Here is a 26,818-nt window from a genome sequence, read left to right as displayed (position 1 = left end):
AGAGCCAGCCTTAGTTCATTGTTGGCCAGTGTCTTGTTTATTATGGGTCTTTGGCTTAAAACTCTGTCTACCCTCTCTGGAATTTGTACAGTTTGATTACAAATATTACGGTTCCTGTTTTGAGATCAGCCATCAAGGATTTATATGCATTTCTTCTGCCTCAATCTACCCATCCATCTGCCCAGTCATTGAGCCAGCCAGCAAATGTTTACCGAGGCCCAGGTAAATCCAAGCTAAGAAATCTCAGCCAACACTGAGATTATAGAAGCAAAATATCGTTACTATCTTTGAAGAATACATAGTCCATGAAGATTAGGTATTTTCTGACTTTCCCAGTATTTAAGGTGATAGTGTAAGATGAGGAGATAATGTAATCAGATGCTGAATGATTTGGGTGCTTTTATGAGACCAAATTTGTCCCATTTTTTTTGGTTATTTGAAACAAGTCCTAGGGAAGAGACAGGAGTAAACAAAAATTAGCATGAGGAGCGGATCTGAACCATCCTCATCATCATCAAGTCCCAGTTAGTGTCTCTGATTTCTTGTTGAGCGCACTTGACCGTGCTGTGAATGGCATGCATGCCCGGTGACGTGCAGTGTATATTCTGAGGACATTAGTAGGAGTGCCAACCTCTTTTATGTCATGGCACGCATAGAAAACGATAACACTTACCAGCCTGGGGTTTCTGCTGCCTCGGCCTTGTGAGGCATCCAGAAGGTTGAGGGGAAACAGTATCCCACCTGTAATGTGTTTGCAGCACCCCCGTGTGCTGTCAGGTACATTACAGTTTGTACACTCTGTACTAGGCTATCCCCAGATCTGCCTTCTTCGCTGATCCAGGGCCTCACTAATTTCATTTTCTCGTGAACAGTTTGGGCATGTTAATTACAGTGGCTCCATAATACCTTTTAGTAAGATAATGTAGAGTTTCGAGGATCCCAAAGAAAAATATCGGAGTAAAAAATTACTATATGTTAGAGACACAGCTCTTTTTAATGAAAATAGGCTTTTCCTCAAGGAATTGAGAGTCCTGGGCTTCAGTTCTAACTTGGTCACCTTTCACAAATTATTTCCCTCCGAACCTTCATTTCCTTATCTTTAAAAGAGAGAGATTGAACAAGATGAACTTGATGCCGCTCCCTAGCCATGATTCTGTACTGCCTATAAATCTTTGCTGTTGAGTCAACTGCTTCACACTGTGTGTTCGCTGTATGCCCCGCGCTTGGTGAATAATTTCTACGCATACCCTAGTAGCTTCACGGGGCTCCCAAGATCAAAGGTTACTGTGTAGAGGCTAGAGGACTTAAAATACATCAACTTACCATAACGATGGATACATGTCATATATTTGTCCAAACTCATAGAATGTACAACACCAAGGGTGAACCATAAGGTAACCTGTGGATTTGGGGTGATAATGATGTGGCAGTGTAGGTTCATCAGTTCTAACAAGCGCACCACTCTGCTGGGGGTGTTGATAATGGGGAGGCTGTGCGCGAGGGGGAGCATGGGATATTTAGGAGCTGTCTGTACCTCCTTCTTACTTTTACTGTGAACCTAAAACTACTCTAAAAAATAAATCTTTAAATATGAAAAAATAAATAAATAAAATACATCAACCATCTAAGCTATCTAAGAATGTATACAGAAGCCAAATCTTGAATGTCCAATTTTTGAAGGAAAGTTAGTATTAAGAATCTCCTTAGGAACTTCCTTTTTCCGTAGTCGTCTGATTCCTTTCTGTCTAGCATGTGTTTGGTGGATGAGGCTGCCTAGCTGGAGAGTAGCAGAGTAGCAGAGAGTAGCTGGAGGAACGCATGGATAATGAAGGATTTGGCTGCATTATAGCCATTTGCCTGCATCATAGACCAAGATTGTAGCATTTGTTTATTCCACAAATGTTTTATTGCTTATTTACCATGTGTCAGATATTTTTTAGGAGCTAGAAATTCAAACCTGAGAGATTCCTGCTATAGTCAGACACAGACAGTCAGATGCACGTACAGACATGCATACGTAATATGTACATACATTAAAGATATCAGTCTCAGAGGTTTTTTGTTTTAATAAACACATTAGTAACTGATTTGTCATGTTCAAAACACATAAATTATCCCTTCCTTACTTCCTGTTTTCCATTAGCAAACATTTATTGAGTCATGTGTCAGATACATTAAAAAGGACAAAACTAAATCATGCATTCATATATCAAAAAATACTTCTGAGTACAATAAAAATTTATCCAGTAATATAAGGAAACATGATGTTTCAGATACACACACAACAGGATACATGTACACATACAACACATACATATACCTGCACGTGTGTGGGAGTAATATTTACTTGTACGTGTTCAAAAAGGATACTTGAACCTAGAGAATAAATAAACAAGAGAAGTCTGGGTTTGTGTCAACACATATATGTGTTTGTGAATATGTGTGGAGGAGGTTAGGAAGGAAAAGGTGGAGGGGAGAGAAGGAAGGGGAAAAATAATCAGTGGTCTTAGAAGGAACTACAGTAGTTAGTAAATTTTGCCTTAATTCCCACCCCCCATCTATCTTTTCTCTATGGAGCTGCAGCTAGTGTGCCATTATTCATTCAACTGATAGATCATTGGAATTAAATTGTGTACTCACCCAAATCAAGCAAGATGAAAAAGAATAATTTCAGTTTTAAAAATATAAAAATATCCATAGACGTTAGAAGTGGTACTTATGTATTCCACCAACTGTGATAAAGAAAACTTGCTGAAAATCCTTCCAAAGCAGAAAAAAATTTTAAATCTCAGGGAATTTTTTTTCCTTTACTGGCCAGAAACTCATTCCAAGAAGTACCAGCCTGTCTCATTTCAAAATGCTTCCCTTGCCAAGGAAGCGGAAGCGGTCATATTCTTTCCCACCAAACTATGGGTGAATTATAATTATCCTACCTCTTGTGGGACAATGAAGCAGCAAACATCTGCTATACTGAATCCAAAAACCCACGAATGAAACTATACCAAACTGTGAATCATACCTGGACTCAGATTAAAGGATTTGTGTTGTGTTTACCTTTTTCTTTATTTTCTTTGCAATTTAAAATATGGATTTGTTAGCTCTGGCTCTATGTTCTAACTGAGGGGAAATATATGGATTCCGTTTGTTGACTCCTATTTTAACATTGAAAAATCCCAGCTTTAAGGCAGATAGGCAATAAGAGTTCATAACAAATTTTCTGTTTGATTTGTTACACCTCACAGTTTTCTTTTTCTTCAAGAGTGTGGTACAGTTAAAGAAAATTTAGAAGTGCACAGTCTTAAGAAGTGAGGTCCTTTAGTTTTTTCTTCCACTGTAATAAAAATAACAGAGGACTGGAAAATGGTTTTAAGACTTTATTTCCGAGAGAAACAAGCTTCAAAACTACTGTTATCATAATTTTATGTATCATGGTATTTATGGTGGTACTAAACTATTCACCTAGAGTAAGAAAAGGAAGTGGAACTTCAGTTCTGGGTTTTAGCTGTGAAAACATAAAAGTCTACTTGCTTTAAAAATTGTGTGTCTTTTTATTTTTATCTATTAGAGAGCAGAAAGACAAACTCGAATTATGGATTCAGCACAATATGCAGAATTCTGTGAAAGTCGACAGTTAAGTTTCTGTAAGTAAGCACTTCACTTTGCTTCATTATACGTCTGAGATTATGTGTTACAGATACACTAAAGTACAGCAACATCTGTGTTCCTTAGAAATTGGTGAGTTTAATACATATATGCATAGTTATAACTATTATGGAAACAGCCTCTGCATTGTAGGGGAGCCTATAAAAGGTTTTACCCCACTCTGATGTTTTGCAGTTAATAGTGTTAAGAGGTTTTTAAGGGTGCTGGTAATACACAGAGAGCCATGTTAATTATTCACATTACTTTTAGTCAGAAAAATTCCGTTTTTTGTGATATTCCCATTTAAATTTCTTTTTTGGTTTCTTAGTCATTTTTACACTAGCATTGCTGATAGTACTTGACCCATAATGGACTGTAGTAGTACAGTCGTGACATTTAAAAGCCCCTAATAGTAATAAATACCAAACTTTCCCTTCATGTGTGCATTCTCATATTACCACAATAGAACATATCTACATAAACAGTCTCCTCCATCTTTGTCTGTAAGCTCCTGCTGTGGCGTGCATTCCACGTTAGCAAATTCATTAGTCCACGCTCTTGTACCCATGGCAAAATGAGTGCTGTCCCACCCCTGCACACAGCTTACTAAGAATAAAGGCTCTTGATAAATAGTGGGCTAGATTGTGTACAAAACATCCTTACAGCAACAGTTCAGTGATGACTAAGACTCTCGGGGTGAAGGTCAAAGCGTAAGTGTGATGAAAAGTCCAGTTGAAAATATGACAAAGTAGCACATGACCCTTATCTGAGGGATCATGGACACAATGGTGTCTTTAAACGAAAAGCTATTATGTGGTCACATTAACAATGTATTTGATTTGGAAAAAGAAAATGAGAGCTTCATTTATAGATCATAAAGTGCAAATAAATGACACATTTCAAATACTGCCTCATGTAAATGTCAGTAAAATATAGGAAAACATGTTTGGGAAGATTTTTTTTTCCTAACTAAATATACTTTGCAGCCTGACTAACAATTTGGCATCATACATCTGTGAAGCATTAAGTAAATGACACTTCAGATCATGGCAATTTCAGCAAATGAGAGGTTTTTGTATTGTAAATTTTAGGTTTAAAAATGGCATTCAAGTCTTTTATAAGTATAAATCTCCATTTTATAAAGTAACATTTAGTGCTATTGAACTATTTTTTTAAATCATATTTTAAATTTAATTTATTTAAAGGAACAGAAGTGCTGTTTCACACTAAAACACGTAGTCATTGACGCGTCCTAATACACATTTTGTTTAAAAATCTGATTTTTTATAACAATTTTTTGATTCATAACTTAGTAGATTAAAAATTAATACATTCCATTTCTGTATAAAATAATTGTAGTATAAAGAGTATCTTATGCTTAGTTTTTTCTTTTTCTTTAAAGACGAGGGATTTGGGCATTTAAAAATATTTCTTTATATGGTACCCATAAGTGCTTCGACATGAAACCTTCATGGAAGAATCTGTTGTATTATGTGCCACAATACTGTCGTTGGGAATGCTCAGTCCAAGGGCGTCAGCAATTCCAGAACCAGACTCTTTGCATTCCTCACCTGCTAGATTACCAAGATATAGGAATTGTGATCCAGCCACTTGTGTCTTTTTAAATATCTGATCATAGCACTCACTAGTTGAGACTACTGGTGCATTTAAAAATAACATGTCTATAACTTTATAGGCTGCGGGTAAGTTGTAAAACCAGGACACTGATCATGTTCACCAGTGTTTTGTTTTTACATTTATGTAAGTCAGATAGTCATTTCCCTTAAAGTCTTTTAAAATCTGATATTAATTCACAAAACTTTAATTTAGTTATAATTTGATAAACCTGTTTCCAGTCCTTTCCACCTGTTGTTTTATGTGTGGATTTTGTAAACAGATACAAATTTTCTTTTTAGTTAATCTGAGAGTCTCTTTGTATTTTAATTGATGAGCCTAATTTATATGTATTTAATTACTTATACATTTGGGTTTCTATATGCTGTCTTATTTTGTGTTTTCAATTTACTGTGCTTTTTTATTTGGTTTTCCTCCTTTTCTTTGGATTGATTGGGTTTCCTTCATTCCATTTTTCATCAACCAGTTTGTATATTATATATTCTGTTGCTGTTATTTTAGTTGCTATCCTTAATTTTTCTAAAGTACACCCCTGACTTAAAATTTTTTAAGTTGGTAACTACAGACATACCTCGTATTATTGCTCTTTGCTTTATTGTGCTTCACAGATAGTGTGTTTTTTTAGGAATTGAAGGTTTGTGGCAACCCTGCATCAAGCAAGTCTATTGGTGCCATTTTTCAAACAGGGTTATTTTTTTTTCAAACAGGATTATTTTTAATTAAGCTATTTTTTTAGACATAATGTTATTTTACACTTAATAGACTACAGTATAGCGTATATATAGCTTTTATATGCACTGGAAAACCAAAAAATCTGTGTAACTCACTTTATTGCAATATTTGATTTATTGTGGTGGTCTGGAACCAAACCCACAGTATCTCTGAGGTATGCCTGTATCTAAACTTCCCTTCTCAGCCTAATTTTGTTTTTCCCAAGCCTCTGTAAGTGCTTAAAGCACTCATTTTTGTCTTAAAAATGGCTTTATTTTGCCCACATACTTAAATGATAGTTTAGTTAAGTAGGAAATTGTAGACTAATAGTTATTGGTTAAAACATGATTCCATTGTCTTTTAGCCTCTGTCGTTGGTTAGAAATCTGATGTCTACTTGTTTTATGCTTTCCCTGTGTGAGAAAGAAAGAGAATGAAGATATACCCTCGGGTATATGGGGAAATGAACAGGCTGGCAATCAGTAGCCGATCAATAAATATGTATAAAAGAAAAGAAAGAAGGAACCCCTACTATAGAAGTTTCCAGGGAAAACCATGCCCTCTGAGGAAGGTTATTTTCGATTTATTCAAAGAACAGTGACTGTGAAGAGATAGAAGTTGCAGAAGGTTTTCTTCAAAGTGGAATGAGCATTACAGAGGGCTTTGCGGGAAGGATCAGGAATGGAAAGGCTGGCGAGAAGGGATGTGGTAGAAATAATGAAATAGTGTGCAGGGGTGAGAGGATGGATTATTGAGAGGAACCTGAATTTTGCCATTGATCACTGATGAGAAAGGTAAACTGTATGAGAATTGACAACCTTAAATTTCCATATGAAATTATTAAGTAAAGTAGTTTTATTTCCAGCACAGGCTGAAAACTCAGGTTGTGTCAGAAAAGAGGATAATCCCAGGAATTTTTGACCTTTGGTCAAGGTTCTATTTAGGCTGTTGATCAATTTCCAGGATTACCCTTTCTCCTGATACATTGAGAAGAGGGGTGAAGGAAAAGGAACTCATTCAGTTTCATGCCCCCTTACTTCTGGTGAAAACAAACTATCATAACTAAGAGTATCTGTGCCTCTTTTTTTTGGAACCAGCATCACCCTGGAAAGGTCCATCTCTGAAACAGTCCTCCACGTGACAGGGAGGGAATTAGCTCAGAGAACCTTCACCTGGAAGATTGCTGGCATAGTAGTAACCCAAGTGGTCTTATGCATCTTTTTTGATGTATGGAAAAGTTTGGACCCTACCCTTTTATTAAAGGAATGTCTTTCATTCATTCATTCATTCATTCATTTCTTCCTTCTAGAAATATTTATGGTGAGTGTGCTAATGTCAGGCACTATTCTGGGTGCTGGGATACCATGGTGGACCCATGGTCCTCACCTCTGCATTCTCAGTACGTAAGATCTAGTGAGAAAGCTGACGATTCTGTTGCTTAGGTAGGCAGATCTGAGAGAATACCAAGAACTCTTCTTTCCCTTACTTTTAAAATAAAGTGTTTAGAGCACAGTCACAACATACCTGTTTCCATGTTGCTGTCTGCAAAGGGAGAAGTGAATAGGGTACATTTTATTGATCTTGCCAAATTGCTGCCTGTTGACTTGAACTTCAGAAGTATTCCACAGATGTTAACCAAGTGTTTGTGAGCTATTGCAGCTTACCAGTTAGATGGAATTTGCATGTCAGAGAGCATTGGGAAGATTGGTTACTTCAGGGAGATAGCTTTAAGCGGGATTATCATAATTCTGCCACAGTTGACAGCTTTGGATATGTGCTTCGATAGCAGGACTTAATGTCTCCTGTGATTTATTTCACAGAAAACTCTTCTGTATGTGGAATCCATGAAGACTTTATCTATAAGGATCAAAACATCATGCTTGGAGTTACTGTTAAGTGTTTTAGAGACCTGTGGGACCAGATTAATCAAAAGAATAATCATTGGATTTTTAAAAAGATGATTATGTTATAGATATGATAAAATCTTCACCATCAATCTTTTCCCTCTGGGTTACTAGTTAAATTAGTAATATCTAATGAAGGACCTATGTCAAGTTAGATTCTGCTTAGCACTGTGGTGGTTTAGAGATATTTACCAGAAGGTTCCATATGTGCTTAGTACTGTTAGGTATGCAGAGAGACGTGACGCATGGTGTTGGTCCACAAAAATCTTGTAATGTGGCTTGAGAAATTATAAGCAGACACAAAAGGATCTCTGATGATATAAGTGTTCAGTAAATGACTAGAGTTGACGATGTATACCTTTGGCTTGTATGGGCAGGATTCGTATGAATGAAACAGAGTGATAGAGAATCCCATGCAGGGCTGGACACAGAGGATTATACTCAAGGCCAGTGACATTTTGATAGGGAATAATATAAAGGCAGGCTGGAATCAGTCTGGGTGGTTGTGAGAGTCAGGCTTAAGAATTTGGACATCTTTGCAATCAGGAAAATGTAACCACAGATTTAGATCAGGCCAGATATCAGTTTATTCTATTTAATTCTAAATTCACAACTTTGAGCCTATTCAAGTAATAGACACATTTTAAAAGGTATTAAAAATACAATTTCTATATGTTCCTTTTTTATCACAGGTTCTTTCTTGCAGGATTTTCTTTCCACAAGAATAAATTAAAGTTACATCAAGCAAGTAATTCTCTGACTACTGTTATAACATAAGCTATGGCCAATGATAACTTATTCTGACACATTGTAAGAAGTGCTAAAGATTAAGTGGTTTAGTATACAGTGTTATGTAGCAGAGATACTAAAGACGCAAATGTATAAGGGAGTTTGGGGGGCTAGAATATAAGTTCAAAAACGTTGCATATTATATGCATTGTTTTTCATATGCAATTTTCAATAGAAATGTTTTTCATTCTGTGATAGTAATATGCAGTATTAAAACACATCCAAAGCTAAATTTTCTATACTTTTTTTTTTAATGGCTAGCCAAAAAAGCCTCCAAATTTCGAGACTGGTTGGACTGCAGCAGTTTGGAGATAAAGCCCAATGTTGTCGCTATGGAAATTTTAGCATATTTAGCGTACGAAACTGTGGCACAGGTAAGAATTCTAATTTGTCATATTAGGCCATACATAGCTGCTTTCTCCCTATCCCTCTCCATCATCAATTCTTCTTCCACCTGCTGCTCTACCAGGAATGAGATCAGCCATGAGTTCTCTCCTGTGATAATCTCATCATTTTCTAAAATTTAGTTCAGTTATGTTTCTTTGCATCCTCAGCCCCGGTGGGTGTTAGGCTAAAAGTGACTGTTTCTTGCAACTTTAGCCAAACCAGAAATGGAATACTTGCATACTTTTCCTCAACACTGAATTCTAAGTATACATCTCTCTTGTTTAGAGATTATTTTTGAGCTTTGAAAAACAGCTTTCTAGAAATGTACAATCTACTGAGTGCTTACCAAAATCTGAGTCTGGAATCACTGCCCTCTAGTTTCTCAGAGCATGGGTTCTTAGACTACAAGCATCAGCATCTCCTTGGTTCTTGTTTAAAACGTAAATTTCTCAGCTACACCCCAGAGCAGACCTACTGAATTATAATCTTGGAGCTTGGAACCCAGAAATATGTATTTTAAAATGTTTCCCAGGTTTTCCCTGGTGGTCCAGTGGTTTAGAATCTGCCTTCCAGTGCAGGGGACACAGGTACGATCCCTGGTTGGGGAACTAAGATCCCACATGCCACGGGGCAACTAAGCACCTGTGCCACAACTACAGAGCCCATGTACTCTGGAGCCCACACACCACAACTAGAGAGCCCTGGCGCCACAACTAGAGAGACTGCGTGCCGCAACTACTGAGCCTGTGCACTCTGGAGCCCATGCACCACAACTAGAGAGAAGCCCCCGCCACAGTGAAAGATGCCGCAGGCTGCAGCTAAGACCTGACTAAGCCAAAAATTAATTAATTAATTAATTTAAAAAATTAAATAAAATGTTTCCCTAGTGATTACAGACTTTGAGAACCACTCCAATGGGAGGTCAGAATATATCATTGATGTTCATGGGTAGGTCCATTTACCAGCCAATGAAAGCATATGTTCATGTCCACAATACAGATTTTTAGGCAGACAATATTATCAATACCATTTGGGATATATTGCTTTTAGCTTTACCATTTCAGTGACACTGATGATTATTTCCATTTGTGTGACTTTAGTTTCATTGCTCTGATCTTCTAGTTAGTGGATCTGGCTCTTCTTGTGAGGCAGGACATGGTAACCAAGGCAGGAGACCCCTTCAGCCATGCCATTTCTGCCACCTTCATTCAGTATCACAGCTCTGCTGAGGTAAGTATTAAAAAAAATCTGTCTTTGACCCGTCTGTGGATTTTTTTCTCATGTCTGGTATTAACATGTAGTTCTAAGAAAAAGATTATGTAGGAATATATAGCCTTGAGTCAAAGAATCTTAATACATTCAGCATTCAAACAAATACGTACTATGTACCAGGCCCTAACAATCCACTTAATACAATGATTTTTTTTTTCACCTTCTCCCGGCCTTATTTAGCTTTCCTGTCCCTTCGGCGAAAGCACACCTCTCATTTCCATGGGAGATAAACACCTGGTTTAGGTAATTGAATAACACTGAGAAAAGTTATTTCTTTTTGCTTCAAAGATGAGAGAATTATTATTATTCGTGTAATAATAATTCCTGGCATTTATTGATAGTTTTACTTTCCATTATTGATTTATCTCTAAACATGATTTAAAGAAGCATGGCTCCATTTATCCTTTGTGTTTCAGTTGGCCCTATCATATGATAATCACATCCTTTCTGATTCCATTTATGTTGCTGGGATCCCCACCTGTGGGGACTATAAAGTCATCTTGCCAACTTTAAGACTTTGTGTATACACAACTGTGTATCATTTTGGGCATAAAAAATATTCTCTTTAAGCAGCATGTGCCTAAAAACCAGAAATGTAATATCTATTTAATGAATTTGCCAATAATTTGACTTGTTTTTACTAACATAAACATCAGTTTCATATAATTCAACCTAATAACCATAGAGAAGGCAGCAAGGAGGTTAAGTTAACATCTGCATGTATAATTGTGAAGTGAACTTTGGATCAAGTTGGGTGAAACATATAACCTGAAAATGGCTAAGCCATTCAAAGAATCTGAAGAAAACTGTAAATCCTTTCTCCATAAAGACATTTGCAAATTTTGTACACAATTTCAGGGTGTTGAGAGACCGTCTGAAACCATTCTGCAGATATAAGGGATCTGTGAACCCGGTAAACTCCAAATTTAGGTATATCTCTGCTCTAGGATACATATAAAATATATTAAGATATATGCCTATATCTTATTACATGCCAAAAGTTTGACATCTTTTTATGCCCCTTGTAGAACCAGATTGGCTTAGAACTAAAGTAGGAATTAAAATGTTTATGCTCATTAAAAATCCATTTTTGTCTTGGAAAAGGTCATACATTATTATCAGCGAATATACTTTAAAAGTCCCTAAAGCTTACCCAGTTGATTAAACACTATTTGTTTTCTTTATGTTACAAACCCAAATTATGATGTCAAAGAACACCCTTTAAACTGTCTTTGATACATGTTCACTTTATGAATATGTGTATAAGTATGCTTTTCATTAACATCAGATAAATTCGTTGTAACATTTCTAATTGAAGAAATTTACAGTGAACATAACAAGCCTAGTTTTCCCTTAACATTCAAGGGATTGCTTACGTGGCTAGGAAAACTCTTTATGTCCCTCCCACTTTCTCGGTTCTCCAGGGTGGCCAAGCTGCCCCGGGCAACTGCTCAGCAACCACAGCTGCTATTCCCAGCTACCCAGCCGTTAAGAAAGATGGCTTATGTGTGCTGAATGTCCTGGGCTCTCTGGGAGGTGGGAGCATGAGTGTCAGGAAGTATCCTGGCTAAATATGTTAGCACAAGCCTCAAGCTTTTCCCTGACTTGCCAGACACCCCTCCTTCAATGTGACTGGTGGTCAGAATGAACATTCGGAGAGACTGGAAGTCTTTCTGCCCTTTATTACCTGACAGGACACAAAAAGAATGGCCACTCTAGGGAAGGAATCTTACACATGAACATTGCAAATCAGCAACCACTATCAAGGGCCTGCTTTAAGGACTTTACCAAATTAGGTACAAATGGGGGCTCTGAGACTAATATGATCTGTATTTAGGGAGATAGAACATTCTGTAAAACAACCAAGGAAGTAAATTAACGAGCAAACAAACAAACAATTCAAGGTTGTATGTACTAATTTCCAAATGAGTGGCGTAGACAGAAATTTCAGAGATTAAAAGCAACTCCCTAATTACCATGGAAGAAGACTTCAGAGAGGAAGTTGGGTGTTGAAGGAAAAATAAGACTTTTATGAGATGGTAAAAGTGGGGAAAATACTCTAGGCCTCAGAGGCAGCATAAGTGTAATTGTACTGGGGGGAAAAAACTGTGATTAAAACATTCAAGCCAAGAATTCATTGAGAAGGGGTAGTGGGGAGTTAGATTAGAAAAGAAAGGCCTTAGGCGCTTAGAGGTATTAAGGAAGAATTGAAAGTTTCTTGGCTAAAGGTTGATGAGCTCCAAAGGGTATTTTAAGAAGGTCCAGATGGAGGTGCTATGTAGAGTAGCTTGGAATTGGAAACTCAAGGCATGGAGTTAACACCAGTGCATTCTATTTTAATAATTATCGTTCTTGAATACTAACTATGTAAGGAACTGAGCTAGTTAAGCTTGGGTTTCTCAGATTATCAAGGTTAATTTTAATTTGAGTTAATTTTCTAGATTTTGTTTTCTAATATATGGTTCATATACTGGAAGCAATGATCTCTAGGAGTTACCTTGTTTTTTCTAAGAACAACTCATGCCACATTAGGTTTATTCCTTCTTGTTTGATGTTTCTAGGCAAGCAGATCAAAGAAATACTATTGAAAACAATATCTGAATTTCAGCAAAACATTTTACCAAGCCTAACATAATTTTTTAAATACATTACAGAGAATTGTAGGCCAGTAGATAGTATGAGGATAATGTGGAATTAACAATACCCTACATGAAAAAGACTTAGAAACTTTTATTTGCCTGTACATTTCTTAGGAGCCAATATTGTGATGTTACTGAAAAGAAAACGGTTTTTGTTTTGTTTCAATGTTTAGGCACCATCCTATAGGGTGGATATTGACAAAGTGAAGGATATCTAAAGGAGAGTAATGGGCGGGAGGAGGAACCTGAAAGCATGTCTCATAATAAGTGGTGAAAGGAACTTGAGGTGTTTGACCTATAGAAGAGAAGAGGCTGTGCAATAAACAGTCTTCAATATTTGAAGTGCTTCCACATGGAAGAGAGAACAGACTTGCCGTCATAACCAAAGAAAGCAGATAGATATCAGGCATATTCTGAAGGAAGGAAGGAACTAGGTGTTGGAGGAGCTAGAGATATATCTACAGTGACCCTAAAGCACTGAGTTTGAGTTACTAGGCGAAGGCTGGTCACCATGTTACAAAGAATGTCTGGAAGGCATCCTGTTTGGGGGGAAAGTTTAGAACTTCCTTTTGAGTAAGTTTGAAACACTGACAAAACTTCTCAGTAAAAATATCTCTATTTGACAAAATGAGCAGAAATTTTGGAAGCTGTATCTGAGGAATCCTGATTTTTATCTAAATGATCAGACAGATTAAAAATTAATATCTTTAGACCCTTAGGGGTAAGATGGTGGCATCATTTCTGTGGACTGGATAATAATAAACTGTGTTTTTATAATTTTCAAATATTACTGAATTCATGAGATGTTAAACAAACTCAAATGTTAGTAGAAGTTCTGGTTGCTTGATTTCAAAGCCACATCTCTTTGGACAGGGGTCTTGCCTAAGGTCCTACCCAGACTCTCCTGAGAACACGCCTCCTCCTACACCGAGCGCTCCATCATCTGGATCACAGCTCTCAGGGAGAACCACATCAGGATCCCTAGGGAATGGGAGTGCTGGACAAGACTCAGCTAAAACCAAACAAAGGAAAAGAAAAAAGGTCAGTGATATTTTTTTCTTCTTCTTTTTTTTCCTTTCTTTCTTCTTTTTTGGTGCAGAATGGAGAGGTCTTGTTGAGTATGGAAAATGTGTTCTGTTTTTCTCATAAATCTGATTTTTAGAAGCAGCCAGTTTACAGCAAGATAATTAAGTTTTTCTAATATAAAAATTTTCAAACACAAAACAGTTAAAAGAATTGTAGACCAAATACCATATATCTGCCATCTAGATTCTACAATTAACATTTTTCTTAAAGATTTTTTTTTTAGAGTAGTGGTATCTCAATGTGGTTTTTTTGTTTTGTTTTGTTTGTTTTTTTACTTATTTTTGGCTGCATTGGGTCTTCGCTGCTGCACTCGGGCTTCCTCTAGTTGCGGCGAGTGGGGGGCTACTCTTTGTTGCGGTGCGCAGGCTTCTCATTGCGGTGTCTTCTCTTATTGCGGAGCACGGGCTCTAGGCGCGCAGGCTTCAGTAGTTGTGGCACGTGGGCTCAGTAGTTGTGGCTCGCAGGCTCTAGAGCACAGGCTCAGTAGTTGTGGCGCACGGGCTTAGTTGCTCCGTGGCATGTGGGATCTTCCCGGACCATGGCTCAAACCCATGTCCCCTGCATCGGCAGGAGGATTCTTAATCCCTGTGCCACCAGGGAAGCCTACAATTAGCATTTTACTATATTTAATATATTAACTCTATATTTACTATATTTGCATTTACTATATATATGCATCCAGTTGTTCTTTAATCCGTCCATCTGTTCATTTTTTTTAATACATTGAAAAGTAAGCTGCATACATCAGCTTACTTTTCACTCCTAAACACTTCATTATGTATAATTTGTTTATGGTTCCTTTTTTTTAAAGGTAACATTTATATTCAGTATACCACTCAATTCTTAAGTATACCATTTGATGAATTTTGACAAATGTATAAATTTGTTGTTTTCTAATCCCCTCTCAAGATAAAAAACATTACCATCAGTTCAGAAAGTTCCTTCATACCTCCTCCAGACAATCATGTCACCATCCTCAGAAAGGCAAACACTGTTCTGTTTTTTTTCATCATGCATTAGTTTTTTCCATTCTAGAACCTCATATAAAGAGAATATAGTATGTATACTCTTTTGTGTGAAATTTCTTTCAGGACATTTTTGAAGTTTATGTTTTTCAGTATAAGTATAATTTATTCTTCTTTATTGTTGAGTAAGTTGCTTGTATATATCTGTTTACTCATTCTCATTTTTGGTGGACACCTAGGCTATTTCCAGTTTTTGAGGTATTATGAATAAACCTGTTACGAGCATTATTGTACAAGTCTTTATGGACAGATGCTTTCATTTCTCTTAGGTAGATAGCTAGGAATGAAGTTACTGGGTCATAGAGTAGCTATGTGTTCAGTTTTTAAAGAAACTGCAAGAATTTTTTTCCCAAATGGTTGTATCATTTTATACTTTCTTAGCAATATATGAGAATTTCAGTTGCTCCACATGCTCATCAACATTTGGTGTTGTCATTGTTTTTACTTTTAACCATTCTGATGGATATTTAATAATAATTCACTATAGTTTGAGTTTGTATTTTCCTGGTGACTGATAATGCTGAGCATTTTTTCATGTGCCGATTGGCCATTCATATATCTTCCTCAAGGAGGAGTCTCTTCAAATATTTTACACAATATTTTTGAGGTAGGGTTGTCTCTTGTTACAATTTGTAGGAGTTCTTTATATATTCTGTATAACAATCCTATGTCAAATATATGTTTCTCACATATTTTCTCTCTGTTTGTAGTTCACCTGTTCATTGTCTTAATGGTTTATTTTGTTGAGCAGAAGTTTTGAACTTCTAATGAAGTCTAATTTATCCAATTTTTTCTTTTGTTTATTGTTTTCTGTGTTCTGTCTAAGAATGCTTTGGCTACTCCCAATTCATGATGATGTTCTCCTGTGTTTTCTTCTGGAAGCTTTTTAGCTTTACCTTTTATGTTAAGTTCCATTAACCGAGTCAGATTAAGTTTTGTGTCTTTTATGAGTTGAGGCCATGTTCACTTTTTTACATATATCTAGTTATTGCAGAACCATTTGTTGAAGACTTTTCTCCCATTGGATTGCTTTGGTGGCTTTGTTGAAATTCAAGTGACCGTATATCTGTGTCGATTTATTTCTAGGATTTCAATTTTGTTTTATTGACTTGTCAGTTCTTTTGTCATTGTCATCTGCCTTGATTACTGTAGCTTATAGGAGGTCTCAAAGTCAGGTAGTGTAGGTCCTCAAACTTTTATTTTTCAGGTTTAATATGGATATGTTGTATCCTTGCATTTCTATGTAAATTTTAGAACTAAAATTTAGTTTCTACCCAGAAAAAGAAAGAAAGAGAGGGAGATATAGAAAGAGAGAAAGAAAAAGGAAAAGCCTAGTGGGATTTTGAAGGGGATTGGATTGAAATCTTCCATCAATTTGAGGATATAAATGTCTTCACAATACCAAGTCTTATAATCCATGAACATGGCATATCTCTCCATTTACTTATCTTTATGAAATCTCTCTTTTCATCACTGGCAACACTATCCATCTTGAACTGTTTCATCTGATTAATATAGCTATTCCAGCCTTCTTATGCTATTTAAATGATATATGTTTTTCTCTCCATTTCCTTTCAGTAAAGCTCTATCTTTAATATTTAAAGTACATCTCTTGTAAACAAAAAATTGTTGGCTCTTCTTTTTCCTTTCTTTCTGTATCTTTTAATTTTAGTCTTTAAATCTGTGATGCTTAATGTGTGTATTGACATGGTTTGGATTTAGGTCGGCTATTTTGCTACTTGTTTTCTCTATTTTTTTTTTTCTGTTTTTCTTTCCTGTCTTCTTTTGGGTTTAATTATACACTCCTTTAGAAATCCATTTTAATGTATCTACTGATTTCTTAGTGATATCTCTTTGCATCATTTTTTAGTGGTTATGCCAAGGGCTACAATATAGATCCTTAAATTTTCAATGTACTTAGAGTTGTTATTGTACTGTTTTACTCACATGAAATGTAAGACTTTTATATTTATATAGGTTTATCTACTTTAGTCTTGTTCTTTATGCTATAGTTGATATACATCTTACGTTGACATGTTATAAACCATAACACTATTTTTGCCTTAAGTAATCAAATGACTTTAACATTTACCATTTCCACTGTCCCTCTATTTCTTTTTGATGATCAGACTTTCCTTCTGGTATCATTTTCCTTTTTTGTTCTACTAAATTTTATTTAGCACTTGTTATAGCACATGCTGACTGGTGGTGGTTTCTCTTAATTTTCATTTTTCTGAAAATATCTTTACTTTTCTTTCATTTCTGGAAGATATTTTCTCTGGCTGTAGAATTCTGGATGGGCAGTTTCATTTTCAGTACTTTAATTATATCATTCCACTGTTTTCTAGCATCCTTTTTCTTTTAATCACGTCAGTAGATTTTGTAGTTTTGTTTCTGTGTATGTAATGTATTATTTTTCTCTGGATGCTTTCAAAATTGTATCTTTAGTTTTGGTTTTCAGCAGTTTGGCCATGATATCCATAGAAATGGTTTTCTTTTGTATTTATTCTGCTTAGGGTTCACTGAGCTTCTTGAAAATGAAATATTTTTAAATTTGGGGGGGATTATCAGCAATTATTTCTTAAGATATTTTGTCTCTGCCTCATGCTCCCTCTTCTCCCCTTCTGAGACTCCAAGTACATATTCGTTAGTTACTCGGATATTGTTCCACATATCCCTGAAGCTCTGTTTAATTTCTCTTTCAATCTTTTCTCTCTGTTCTTCAGATTGGGTAACTTCTGTTGATCTTCCTTTATGTTCCAAACTCTATCTACTGTCAGCTTCAGTCTTAACACTCACCCAGTAATGTCTTAGTTCTGATATTTTATTTTATAGTTGTATAATTTCCTTTTGATTTCTTTTTGTAGTTTACATTTTTCTACTGTTTATTTATTTTTTTAACATCTTTATTGGGGTATAATTTCTTTACAATGGTGTGTTAGTTTCTGCTTTATAACAAAGTGAATCAGTTATACATATACATATGTTCCCATATCTGTTCCCTCTTGCGTCTCCCACCCTCCCTATCCCACCCCTCTAGGCGGTCAGAAAGCACCGAGCTGATCTCCCTGTGCTATTATTTTTTATCATTTATTACAAGTTTATTTTATTTCATAATAGCTGCTTTAAAATCCTTGTATGATAAATTAAATACCTGGATTATTTTAGTCTCCATTGAGTGTAAGTCACAGTTTCTTGTATTGTTGCATATCTAGTAATTTTAAGTTATATCCTGGACATTGTGAGTAATATATTGTAGAGATTTCAGATTCTGTTATATTCCTATGAAGAGAGTTGGTGGTGATGGTGGCGTGTGCATATGGGTGTTTACTTTTCTAGATTGAACTCTAAAGTCCAAACTCAAATTCCTCTTCAGCAGCTAGATTCTCTCTTCACTTCACTTAACTTTACCTGATTACCTGGGTTTTTTGGATTTGGTACCACAAAGGAATAGTTAAGAAGTTAGTCAAAGACTGGGTAAAATTTATACACTGAATTTGGAACTTCCCTTCTTTGATTCTGTCCTTTTGGGGATTTTCTTTTTCACTTTACACATACTATGGTTGCCCTGAACTCTGGCCTATAGTTCTTCATGCCTCTAAGATCATGTCCTCCCTATACTGACTGGAGCCTACCCTTGGGCTAAAACAGTAAAAACAGAAAACTCAACCCACAGCCATTCCCTTCTTCTAAATATAGGTACGCCGCCTTTCAATTTCTGCCTGTGTTAGATCAGTCTCTTTTGCTTTCAGATATTTGTTTTTTATAATTTGTCCAAACTTTATACTTTTACCTACAAGTTCGTTGGCACAATAGGAACCATTTGCCATTACTAGTAGTGGAGCTATGCCGAGATATAATTTTATAACTGATAGTAAGCAGACTTAAATTTCATCCTCACATCTGAACTCCCCCTTTTGTTTTCAAAATGACAGAGCTCACTGACTATTTATAAAGGGAAACTCTGAACTACAAGGAACTTCTATATTATAAAGTAGTTTTAAAGATTTTCAGCTGTAGTGCTCTCCAACTCATTCAATAAATAAAACTAGGCTAATAAAATGTTACCTAAAAGACCTCTTCAGTGGATTTGCTTTACAAAGTATGTAGCAAGTTGTACTTAACCTGGTTATTATGCATACATAAAATAATTAATTTTTTCTCTATTTACTCATCCACATCTTTCTACGTTCAAGCTCTTGGCTATATTTTGATTTTTACTCACTGGAAACCTCAGCTATGTTGGTAACATGGTACAGTTCATTCTACGTAAAATAATAAAGCCTCTATTATATACTAGCTATGTGTACTAGAAGCCAAGGGATTTGATGTATAACCGTATCTTAATACTATCATTTTAATCATGGGAGTGTCCCTTATCTTTGCTCTCTCAACTATAACATAGGGAAGGAGTTGGGGAAGTTTAGAATAGATAATATAGTGTGTTTTTTCTAAATTTTATAATTATGAATCCTTGAATTTGGTGATTCTTTCTTGTCTTCTCTTCAATACCTTTTTTAGTTTTAATTTCCTTAGTTAAAAAAAATCTCTTCCTAGTTATATAGAATGACAAATTTAACATCTCAATTAAGTTTTGAAATGAGAAAATTAACTGTATTATACTATGGCCTTTGGACGAAGAATGGCCCAACTTCATCTGAAAAGAAATCCTCTATAGATACAAAGCACTGAGAGAGCTCTATGTACAAGAGTGAGGAGAAAGAAGTCATAACATCAACCCACGTGGTCGGTGAGTGACAGAAGTCAGTAATAGTGCTACTAACCTTTCATTTGCTCTAACCTGAGATACGTATTACTACTCTGTAAAATCTAATGTTTCAAGTTTAACAAAAGATCTAGTCCACCATTATGGATGTGAAAAGAATGAGAGGCAATTATCTGAGATTCCAGGTCCTTCTTAAATATTAGATTACCGGCAAGGGGAAGGCTGAGAAAGGATAACATTTCTTTAAAAGCTGTTTCTTCCCAACAACTCTTAAGTTCAGAAGAAAAGAGTCAGGAGAGGTACAGACTTTTGTAAGAGATAACTGGGGCAACCAAAGTTTCAATGTAACTTCTTGTACCACAGTTGAGAGTTCAAGCTGTTGGGGAATTTTATTCAATACAAGCCAGCAAGTACAAGCAGAAGGGACAATACTCGGATGTGGGAAGCATGGAGGACTCTATATGATACTTCAGCTTCCAATACCCAGCAGCAGTTTCTGAATAAAAAGACATAAATAAAAATGAAATGGAAGAATACAAGAATGGAGTATGAATGCAGCCAAGAGGAAGAGTACCTGACATATGAAGAACTTTATGAAGCAACTTGTACTTTACTTTAGGAAATAAAGAGTTTAGTCCCCACAGAGATTTTGACAAACACACTATAGACAACAGCACTCAGTATTTTATCAAACGTGTGGGTTTCATTTTTGAAAGCTTAAAGAATATTCTATAATGTGGGCACAAGCAGAATGAGAAAGCTGAATTGGTACATAAATGTAATATTCTTTTTATGTATTTATAACATATAATATTTTTTTATTAGGTAGCAAATACACGAATTTAATGCTAATCCTGTAACAATTTTGAAGACTATTACAAGATTTATGAAGTCACTGCTGAAGTAAAAATTCTAAACTTAATATGAATTTTGAATTTAAACAGATTTCGAGTACCTTGGTGAGGGACTAGATATTTACAGAAATGAGAAGATACTTATTGCGCTAGAAACAATACCGCAAATACAACATTTTAGATTTAAAGGTTTCCTTCCAAAGAACTCAATAGGCAAGTCAGGAAAGTGTAGAAGTGCACATAGTAACTTATGCTGATGTTTGCAGTTGCTTAATTATAGCAGGTAAACCTGAAACTGGCAAGATAGAAATTTTAATGACATTTTTCACAAAAGTGAATATTTTTATTTTTATGTAGGTTAGCTTCTTTTCAGCAGCAATAACATGATTCAAACAGGCCTGGCTTACGTGTTTCCACATCTTACAAATAGCAACCGCAAGTAGTTTCTAACTTATGCTCCCTACTTCAGTGTTCTCAAGTCCCATTGGATCGCCATGCCAGAGGTTCTGAGAGATTTTGACCAAAATGTTCTATACCATAACCAAACTTATTGGGGAGAGTAGACGAAGAGTAGACTCTCCATTGGCCATGGAGAAAAGAAATGAAAAATAAATCCAATTTTCAAGCAGAAAGGAGCTTCCACAGAAGAATGCGCTGGAAGGACTCCCCACCCACTTAGCCTGCAGGATATTGACCCTCTTGATGTCCCCCTTTTGTGTTTCCACTTGAGTTTCCACTGGAAAACTTAACTTTAGATTCCAAATCCAGCTAATTATTTGCATTCATTTCCACAAATGAGTAGAATGCCTCAACTTACTTCACAAGTATTTGTTATCCCTAGCAGATAATGAGTCTGTATTAGTCATATTCACATCTTGGAGCCAAGTGGACTTAACGGAAGAGTCCTTAGCCTTACTGGGTACCTGATAATTGCATTTATTCTAATATAGTCCAACTGAAACAAAGTATTCGGAATGAGAATCAAGAAAGCACAATTTAAAAAAAAAGAAAGAAAGAAAGAAAAAGAAAAAACTCTGTGTGTGCACTTCTATATGAGTGCCAAAGTGAGGGGTTAAGATAACTTAATCCTTGTTATTGTGGGCATAGCTGATATGTTATTTAGGGTATTGTTGGAATGAAATTGAGAAAGATAGCCTAGAATAAATTCCTATCTGGCTTATTTCAAATCTTGTTAAAATAATAAAAATAATCAAGATCTGTTTTGTTTTGTATTTTAAGTCTTATTTCAGGTTCAGCTTGGATAATTAGCTGATGCTCTTCATAGGAATTTTTACAATTATTTTACTAGTTTATAATAGAAGAAGCACAAAAAGTATATTTAAAAGGTACAGAAGGATATACAGTGAAAAATATTTTCTCTAACCCATGTCCTCCAGACACCCACCTATACTACAAGAGATAAGCACTGTTACTGATTTTTGGGGTACCTTTGTGGAAATATTCTAAGCTTAAATGAGCATATAATGTTCAGCTTTTTTTAAAAAAAAACAGCTGGTTAACATAGTTATCCAGTTGGTCACCTAGTATTTTTTCAAACAATGAATCTTAGAGAGAGCTTCATAGGAATATGTATGGGACTGCTTCATTCTTTTTGGTGTTGCTGTGGTTTCTGTTGCAGTGAATGAATGTATCATAATTGACTTCATTGTTCTCTCATCGATGAACATTTGCTTCATGAATTCAGATAGCACAGCGGTGAATATCTACCTATCTATCTATCTATTATTTTGTACTGTGTAATGTGTCTGTAGGATAAATTCTTAGAGATGAAATTATTGGGTTAAAAAGGGTTGTGTTTTTTCATTTTGATAAGATTTGCCAAATTGCTATCCCTAGAGGTTGTACTAGACATACTCCTATAAGGAATTCTGAGAGTGGTACCTCTAGACCAGAGTTATAGTAACACACAGGCTACTATTTCTTTCTCTTGATTCTTTAATGTTGATGACCTGGCATCTGGTATCCACTGCACTTTTAAGTAAATTAGCTTATCATTTCAAGAACATGGAGGTTCCATTTTTAATGTAAATAATAGCCTAATGTTGTTAATAGCTGACATGTGTCAGGCACCGTTCTAAGTGGTTTACACATATCAACTCATTTAATTTTCACAGCAACCCTATAGAGCAATTATAATTATTATCCAGTTTACAGATGAGGAAACTAAAGTGCAGAGATATTACATAACTTGACAGAACTGGTAACTGATATGGCTGGGATCTGGACCCAGGTATTTGGGAAGCCAGAGCCTACAACTGAATCATGAGACTGTAATGCCCCTATTTTATTTTTTTTAAATCATGTTGCACACATTTCTTGAGTTGATATCCATAGTTTTATTGCAAATAATCTCTCTGTTTCTTGTGTTTCTTTGTACTTTCAAACCTGCCTTTTACAGATGAGGCAGATTAAAATAGAAAGTTTTTGTTTTATCTTGTTTTTGCATGGAGGATACCTAGAAAACTAGGAACCAAGTTGAAATGATCTTTTATGACGGTCCACAGTATTATAAATAAATATGTAGCAATTTTACATTTTTAATTTTAAAATTGATGACCCTCAAGTTATTTCAGAAATATGTCCAACAGGCTCCCAAGAAACATTTATAATAATGAATGTTTAAATGGTTTTTAAAAAAATAGTTTCCTGTTGTTCTTTCAGCAAGCCCCTATGACACTTTTCATCTGCACGCAAGTGGCTGTATTCTTCTGTACCTTGACATGTAGGCCTAGGTGAAATATTGGGGGCATAAAAATTGCATTTGGTTGGTCTGCTAGGAAGGGGTCATGTAAAAGTCATCTTTGATTTGTTAATGGAATTTTTTTTTAGATGTAGTATATGGCAGCAATGATGTGCATCCTAAGGGAAAAAACCGTCCATTTTATGAAAGTTTATTTTCATATTTTATACACTGTAGTTCTGTTGTGTGTTTTTGATTTAGTAACAATTTATGTGTTTTTCTGTCGCAGAGCACTGCGGCCTGTGGTGTTGAGGCTCACAGCGATGCCATCCAGCCCTGCCACATCAGAGAGGCCGTTCGACGCTACGGCCACAAGATTGGCCCCCTTTCCCCATTCACAGTACGTAATAACAGAGTTATAAAAAGTTATATTTATAATCTGAAAGAATTTTGATTTTCAAGTGGTCAAATGAAGCAGCAGTGGAATTGTTGAAAGCAATTTGTGGTGACTGTAATTTTGTTGTATAAAAGTGGCATAATTCTCTTGGGAAATAAAAGTTAGTCATTTTTGTCTCTTTTTGGAAGGACAACTTTTTTTCTACAAAATATTATTTTCTTTCAATTACAAATTATGCTTTTTTTGTTGGGGCTTATATTTTCTATTTTTTAAAGCTTAGGTTTATAAAACTTTTTTTTGTCAAATTATATGTATCCAAATATTGCTAGAAACACTTTATATTTTAAAATTGGTTAGATTGGCAATACCACTTCTATCAGATGTTCTGCTCCTAAACATACTTTGAGTTGGAAGAAGAAGAAGTGATTTCTTTACTGGCTTTGAAGTAGGCTGAAAGGCAGACAGTCTTCCACATCTTCAAATGGTTTTAAAGCTTATAATCAAGGTTTGTTTTTTTTTTTTTTTTAATGGCGAATTAAAGACTTTATATTTCAACAGCCTAAAGAAAGTGTGTGTGTCCATGTGTGTGTGTCTGTGTGTGTGTGTGTGTTTTAATTAAATGCTCATCTTGTGGCCCTTTTTAAAAAAATCTTTATTCATGTCAGTATAACTTTCTCCAAGTCCTTCTCTGTTTATAAGGAATTGGTTTGATTTTCAGCAAGTTAGGTTTGATTTATGACTAAAGAAGAGTAGAATTTACCATTTGTTTGTTTTTTTGTTATTTTTTAAATTTTTTTGTCTGCATTGGATCTCAGTTGCTGCACACGGGCTTTCTCTAGTTGCAGCGAACGGGGGCTACTCTTCGTTGTGGTGTGCGGGCTTCTCATTGCGGTGGCTTCTCTTGTTGCGGAGCACGGGCTCTAGGCGCACGGGCTTCATTAGTTGTGGCTCACGGGCTCTAGAGCGCAGGCTCAGTAATTGTGGCACACGGGCTTAGTTGCTCTGCGGCATGTGGGATCTTCCTGGACCAGGGCTCGAACCCGTGTCCCCTGCGTTGGCAGGCGGATTCTCAACCACTGCACCACCAGGGAAGCCCTGTTTGGTTTTTTTTTGGACTCACATCTGCTTTAACATACTAAAGCAGAATATATATGTATAATATTACACATACATATGTACATAAAATAATATGTGTTTTTTCCTAGGAGTGGATTTTCCTATTATCTGTTGATAGAAGTCATGATTTCTTCTAAATTATAACATCTCCTTTTTTCTTATGTTTCAGTTAAAGAGAATGCTTTCTTACCATTCTTTGTTTTCATTGTTATTGTTAATTGTATGCGTCCTCCGTGTGACAGCAAGAATGTGTCAAAGCTTTTTATATATGTCTCTAGAAGCTTTTTGTAATGGTGACAATTATTTTTACTTCTGATTAATATCTTAAGTTTGTCATATATTATAAGAATGTGATTTATCTTATTTATATTAATCGTATGTTGCTGATTAAGCAATATATCCTTTTGCATGAGTGGTTTTAGATTATTACAATTGAAAACAATGAAATCATTATCTCTTGTTTTATTTTTTCCTACATGACAGGTGAGGTTATTTAAAGCAATAAGCCAAAAGAGATGAAATTTAGAAAAATATGAGATGATTGGAAGAATTTAAGAACCAACTGAAGTTGAAAGAACCAATTTATAACAAAGGATTAAAGATATCAAATCCATAGATACGAGCCAAATAATGACTAATAGTCTGAGGCAGTGGAGCAGAGAGAGAAGAAAAAGACAGAGTTGATAATATCTAGAAGTAATTAAAGGGTAGCAAGGGGAAACAGGATTTTTGAGAAATAACCTAAAATGGTAACTAAAAGTAATGGATAAAGTTAGATAAAGGAAAATATATCTAATGTAAGGGGAAAAATCTCCTAATCATGAAGTCTGTGATGTTTCCTCAAAAGGAAGTGGTGGCAGAGGTAGCTGTTTAATTCTTCAAGTTTTTTTTATCTTTAAAAAGACTGGACAGATCACTTGAGAACCATCTTGGTTGATGTGTGTGTGTGTGTACATGTACATGTGTATTCATTCTTCCATGTCTAACCTGATGCTCTATTACTCATGTATTATTGCTTTTATAATCTAAGATTGTAGTATATGGTCAGGAAATATTCTTGAAATATTCAGAATATATATATTCAGATATAGTATAAGCTAACTTTTGTCTAACAAACATATAACCAATATGGTTTTTAAAACTAATAATGCAATTTTAAAATGCTTAGTTTAAATAGATATGGAAAGTAGAACAAATAAGCCATGGTCTTGAAGGTTCACTTAGCTGCTACCAGAGCAGACGAGCAAAATCAACAGCAGATGAGAAAGAACTCCACCACAGAAGGACACTGAATTTTCATCACTCCTTGGAAAAGACCCACCTTGAAAGGTCTACTCCATTACCTGGAGTTATAAGAATTTTCCCAGCCTACAGGACCGAATATACCTACTCCATTTTATGTCATGAGTAGTAGGATGAGGCAGACACAGTTTCTTGGTATATATTACAATACTCAAATCTGCCTTTTAAAGTTAAAAATTCTCTTTAAAGTAGAATAGATTTTCAGACTGTGTATGTTAACAGTGTGAACACCTGTCCTGGATCCCTCCTACCTTCAGTGCAAAAAGGAGGTGCTCCTGAGGCTGTGGAGATGCTGATGCTGAGTTCCCTGGTGCCCACTCCCTGAGATGATACTTTATGCTGCACTGGGGACACTCTGCTTCCTAGGCTTTGAGCTGCGGCTCCTGAGAGGAGGCATGTGGGCTGTGTCTATAGCAATCATAGACTGAGACTGAATTTTTATACAGAAAGGCTGAGCTAACTTACTTCCAGTATAAAATTTCCTTTGTAAACTAAAATGGCCATGAACAACTAGTTTACATTTTTGAAACATAGAGATTTTGTCTTTGCAGCATTTCATTCTAAATCTCAAGTGCTTGTCTAATATATATATAAATGAGATGTCTAATTTAGAATATCCGTAACTTGATTGAT

At 35.6% G+C, this 26,818-nt stretch overlaps 1 protein-coding gene across 2 annotated transcripts in view; it reads left to right on the top strand.

Moving 5' to 3' along the window:
• SUPT3H (SPT3 homolog, SAGA and STAGA complex component) overlaps positions 1-26,818 on the top strand; it is a 439,195-nt gene that overhangs the window by 330,446 nt on the left and 81,931 nt on the right. The window contains exons 7-11 of one of the 2 annotated variants that reach the window (XM_007458306.1): positions 3,566-3,641; positions 8,942-9,054; positions 10,190-10,297; positions 13,852-14,019; positions 23,660-23,770. In XM_007458306.1, the coding sequence (XP_007458368.1) occupies positions 3,566-3,641; positions 8,942-9,054; positions 10,190-10,297; positions 13,852-14,019; positions 23,660-23,770 (576 nt within the window). The remainder of the gene's footprint in view (positions 1-3,565; positions 3,642-8,941; positions 9,055-10,189; positions 10,298-13,851; positions 14,020-23,659; positions 23,771-26,818) is intronic. The other variant, XM_007458307.1, reaches the window with a different exon arrangement.

Source organism: Lipotes vexillifer, unplaced genomic scaffold, assembly GCF_000442215.2.
Source record: "Lipotes vexillifer unplaced genomic scaffold, Lipotes_vexillifer_v1.1 scaffold4, whole genome shotgun sequence".
Classification (NCBI taxonomy): domain Eukaryota; kingdom Metazoa; phylum Chordata; class Mammalia; order Artiodactyla; family Lipotidae; genus Lipotes; species Lipotes vexillifer.
Note: the sequence above shows the minus strand (reverse complement) of the source record. Positions and strands in the feature narration are given on the sequence as shown.